At 36.2% G+C, this 4,552-nt stretch overlaps 1 protein-coding gene across 1 annotated transcript; it reads left to right on the top strand.

Annotated features, from left to right (window-relative positions):
* Positions 1 to 333: 333 nt before the first annotated feature.
* On the top strand, positions 334 to 3,558 carry LOC127186353 (odorant-binding protein 1a-like). Its single transcript, XM_051142763.1, has 6 exons — positions 334 to 384; positions 794 to 933; positions 1,820 to 1,893; positions 2,480 to 2,599; positions 3,265 to 3,357; positions 3,542 to 3,558. The coding sequence occupies exons 1-6, from the start codon at positions 334 to 336 to the stop codon at positions 3,556 to 3,558; spliced, it is 495 nt and encodes a 164-aa protein (XP_050998720.1).
* Positions 3,559 to 4,552: the final 994 nt, after the last annotated feature.

Genomic DNA, 4,552 nt, shown 5'->3' with positions numbered 1-4,552 from the left:
ATTTACCCACCATTAAATTCTGGAGCTAGAGCCATGATGCATACATGCTATCACCGAGAAAGTCCTGTGACTCTGACAAAAATGCTCAATTAATCATCATCACATACCGGGACGTTAAGCCAAAGCTTACTAGTTTAGAAACATGAGGTCATACACCACCCATCAGCGCCCAACAGGAAGTACTGGGTGGTTGTAGGTTGTTTTGATTAGGAACCATTGGTTGATTTCATACCACTCCTTCTAGGTAACTGTATAAAAAGGTTTGCATTTCAGATCCTACACAACCACCAACTTATTTTGAGATTCTGCAGAAGAGAAAGCACAGGTGCCATCATGTTAAAGTTCCTGCTGCTCGCTTTGGTATTTGGTTTCGCTCAGGCTAAGGTAAATTTGCTGGGTCTGTGTGTATGTGTGAACTTTCTAAATAGCCTATTGCTATGGATATGATATGTCATTAAGTAAATGCATGCAAGTCCATATTCATGAAATAACTGTTCTGATTTTTTTACTCAGCTAGGCACACTTTCCCAACCATATTTTCCCTAGGAGGAAAAAAAGTGAATTGAGAGAATATAAGAAGATAGAAGATAAATAGCCAAAGGTCCATGATTCTGTGTTTGCTGTTACATTGCCCTCTTTTATATTTCATTTCTAGAAACTAATAAATGAAATACTACTGATGAAAATTTCTAGTCAGTTTAAGTTTCAAGGATTCGGAGGCTGAGATGAGAACACCAATACACCTTAAAATGGCATGCATGTTCCTTGTTTGCCCTTTTTGTTGTCATTTCAGCTTGAAGGAACTTGGTATACCATTGCCATCGCTGCTGATAATGTAGAGAAGATAGAGAAAGAAGGAGAGATGAGACTCTACGATCGGGAAATTACTTGTGAAGAGGAATGTAAAAAAATGAGAATCAAATTTTTTGTCAAGTAAGCACATTATCTGTAATGAACACTGAGCAAGCTAATTACATTTTATGGGCATAGTTTCCTGAAATTTAGAGGGGAATGTTCTGTTTCTGGTCATGAAAAAGAATGCCCGATGTTTGCTATGTGAGTGCGCTGTTCTGTGATGGGGCTGACCTGGATACCACACAGAGAGAGCTGAACACTGACTCCCATTCCATGAGAGCTTCGTGGGGGACCCTTTGTTGTGAGAACTGATATTCCATTGTATCATCTCTGTTAGATAAAAACACTCTGTAGAACTCATCTGTAATATGTTGAAAGTTGCAACCATTTGGGTCAAAGCCATACAAAAAGATTTATTCAATAATTAATGTCATATAAATATTCTACAAATACATCAGATAAGTCTAGCTTCTATGTCCATTTTTCTGAAGATCTAGGTTCAAAGATGACTATGAGTCATGCTAGAGTACCTGACACCATAAGGTCTAAAAATGCTTAGAACACCACTCCCATATAGCCACAATTGTAAGATTTAAGGCAAAAGTCAAAGCATTTAAACACATACATATACATCTATGAATATATGGTGGGAGGCACTAGATCACGAGAATTAGCACATTGAAAAACATATTTAATGTGTAGTGAATAATGGAAAAGTAGCCGCCAGAGCCTTCTAACAATGGGGAAATATTGGCACAAATAAGGAAAAGCATCTCGATGATAGTTTCTAAAGAAGATGAGTTGCAAATATGAGTGAAGAAGAGTTACTTGAGCTCCTTCTCTGAACAATAATATCTTTTATGGTAGTAGTACATCCTCAATCACATTAGAACACTTGCAGACCTTCAGTGTAAATTCAATGGTGACAAAGAACAAACTATTGTTTCTCTCTTTGATTTATAAGACAAAATGGACAGTGTACTGAGACCACAGTTGTGGGGGAGGTGCAAGAAGATGGTGAGACCTACCAAGCCCAGTGTGAGTACAGGATTTGGGAGCCCCGTTTCTGAACACAAACATTGCTGGTGTATGCTTTTATGCTGATATGACATTCACCCATAAGTACATGGATTACGGACAATTTGGGTAGTTATAATGTGATTACCTTTTCCAACCTAATGACATATTTTATCAAGTCTGTATACATTGGAGGTCACCAGCATTTACTACGAGAAGAACACTATTACATATCTATGTGAATACTTTTAACAGAATGCCTACAAAATAGTTTTCCCACAGGAAACGTTATTTTTGTTATATTTTTGCTGATTTTTTTCATACAGTATCTTACATTGTTTTTCCAATCCTGATATTCCATGCGAGGCTTCCTGGGCTACAAACATTTTTGCAAACTTCATGCCTCAGCTTAGGGTTCACAGGGAAATATTTGTTCACCGTATTGGAATGAAGTATACAAAATGAATGCCTTGAGGAATAGCTATGCACACACGGTTCATATGTCAGTGAATCAGAGAAAATTGCTGGTGTTAGGGCCAGTGTTAATATTTAGCAAATAAGTTGTATCAAACAAAATTGAAAATTCATATTTGCCATATCATTATAGTTTCAGGAAATAATTATTTTAAACCCGTGAAGCAAACAGAAGAGCATGTAGTCTTTACCGTTCAGAATATCGATAAGGATAAGAAGGAAACACGACTGATTTTTGTTCTTGGTAAGAATGGTTGTGGTCTCTGAAATAGTAGCAAAAGATTGACAATGCAAATCAGTACTAAGTCAGATTAAACCAGGAGCACAGGGACCTTGGATTTCCAAACTCTTGTCCACTAAATGATATCCTGGTTGTTGTGTGGAACAACTCCTCCATTATACTTTAATTTAAATTGCATGGACTATAAAGACATAGGGCAATGGAGCATGCTATTGAGAATTTGTGTTCACGTTTCCTCACGGGAAAGATTACAACCAATATGATTTTCCCACAGGACAGAACATTTTGAGTATCCTTTGATTAATTAATTGAATATTTAGAAAAGTAAAACTATAGCACTGGGATAATGTGAAGACTCCCTTGAAAGTGCGTTATGCGTCTCTTGTGTTTTTGTAAGTGGATAAGCGTGAGATAAGTGAGTTCTCTAAACAAATACTTTTAATTTTTTATCATGTAACCTGGCAAAGTGATGTGATACCACAATACAGGCTGTATTAAATGTGTCCATGGCACTTTGAATAGTCTTCTGGACAATATTGGCACAACAAGGGTGGATAAATTTGGAGAAGTTGGGATTTTTCCATTGATGGGAAACAAAGGAAACGAATTACATTATGCAAGTTTCTCATGAACATACAAATGACATTGTCATTGACATGATGCAGGAAGAAAACAAGAAAAGTTGACTCCTGAAGAAATGGAAAAACTTGTTGAATTTGCTAAGGAAAAAGGCATTCCACCTGAAAACATTCGAGAAATTGTGAAAACAGGTAACCTACATACATGTTCATTTTGCTGTAATATATCTATGAGTAAGGTCTCTTCTTTAGAAGAAATTTATTCATATATTACCTTTAAGTTGGAACTGCCAGGATGAATCATTACAGCACTGTCCTTATATTCTTAGGATATCAGACCTTTCATTCCTTACATGAATCACTTTTTTTTTAACAGATACCTGTCCAAAGTAAAGGCCTGTTGGTGAGTAGAAACAGAAGCCATACTTATCCAACTATATATTTGAATTGACTTGGGCTTAATTGTAGACAATGGTAAATGTAAGCATTTCCAAGGAAATAACTTGTTCTGAAAATGAGGCAAAATCCAGGCAGATTAATACTTTGGTTTCCAGCTTTAAAATCCTATAGTGACAAGAATGAGTTATAGTGACAAGATTTTTTTGTCACAGATGAGGTTTAAATATGCTGAGCTCTTCGCTGTGTTCTTTGAAAACTCTCAAACTTAATTTTCCTGTCAGACCACATAATGTTACTACTTCCTGTAGAAATCCCTCCTATAGAATCCAAAATACAAGACACTGGTACTTTCTGGGATAGGAACTGTTAGTGGAAAATCACTTTTCTATAGTCTATATTGTTAGAATTATTTTTGTTGTCCTGTGATCTCAAGGGTGAAACCTTTCTGAAACTGCTCAGTCATGTGTTAAGAGTTTTCTTCATATTCTAACAGGTAATAACTGGATGAGAATTTTGCATCATACCCTCTTGACGATGGAATCCATATCATCTATAATTCACCTTTTCTTTCCAAATAAATTTTCCCTTTGCCTTGAAGTCACGGTACTGCATACAAAATACCTGACTTGCCTTTTCTTCTCCTCCTCATGATCTATGAGCTGTTCTTCTTCTTTTTGAATGATTAAATAAATTGATTCAGGAAGCAATGGTGACTTGTGGAAAGAGTATCACTTAAAAGACACACAAAAGTTCACTAATCTAACTTTAAAAAATCACTCGGTTGTTAAAAAATGAAGTCTTATGGCTAAACCTACTGGACTAGTTGGAAATGTCACAAATACTGGAGAGCCATGGGCAACAACAGCACAGAAGTGACGTTCATGTTTTGCTTCATAGTAACATTTTGTTGTAAGCCACAAAATGTGGTTTAATGGTCCTAATACATCAAAATGTTTCACATAACAAAAACTGAGGGTCTGCTTACATG

Source organism: Acomys russatus, unplaced genomic scaffold, assembly GCF_903995435.1.
Source record: "Acomys russatus unplaced genomic scaffold, mAcoRus1.1, whole genome shotgun sequence".
NCBI lineage: Eukaryota > Metazoa > Chordata > Mammalia > Rodentia > Muridae > Acomys > Acomys russatus.
This window is presented reverse-complemented; position numbering and strand designations above follow the sequence as displayed.

Excerpts from the sequence above, each read along its gene's own strand:
- LOC127186353 (XM_051142763.1), top strand. The coding sequence starts at position 334 with ATGTTAAAGTTCCTGCTGCTCGCTTTGGTATTTGGTTTCGCTCAGGCT. Across the intron at positions 385-793 it reads TTGGTTTCGCTCAGGCTAAG|CTTGAAGGAACTTGGTATAC; the intron begins GTAAATTTGCTG and ends TTGTCATTTCAG. Across the intron at positions 934-1,819 it reads AGAATCAAATTTTTTGTCAA|ACAAAATGGACAGTGTACTG; the intron begins GTAAGCACATTA and ends TTGATTTATAAG.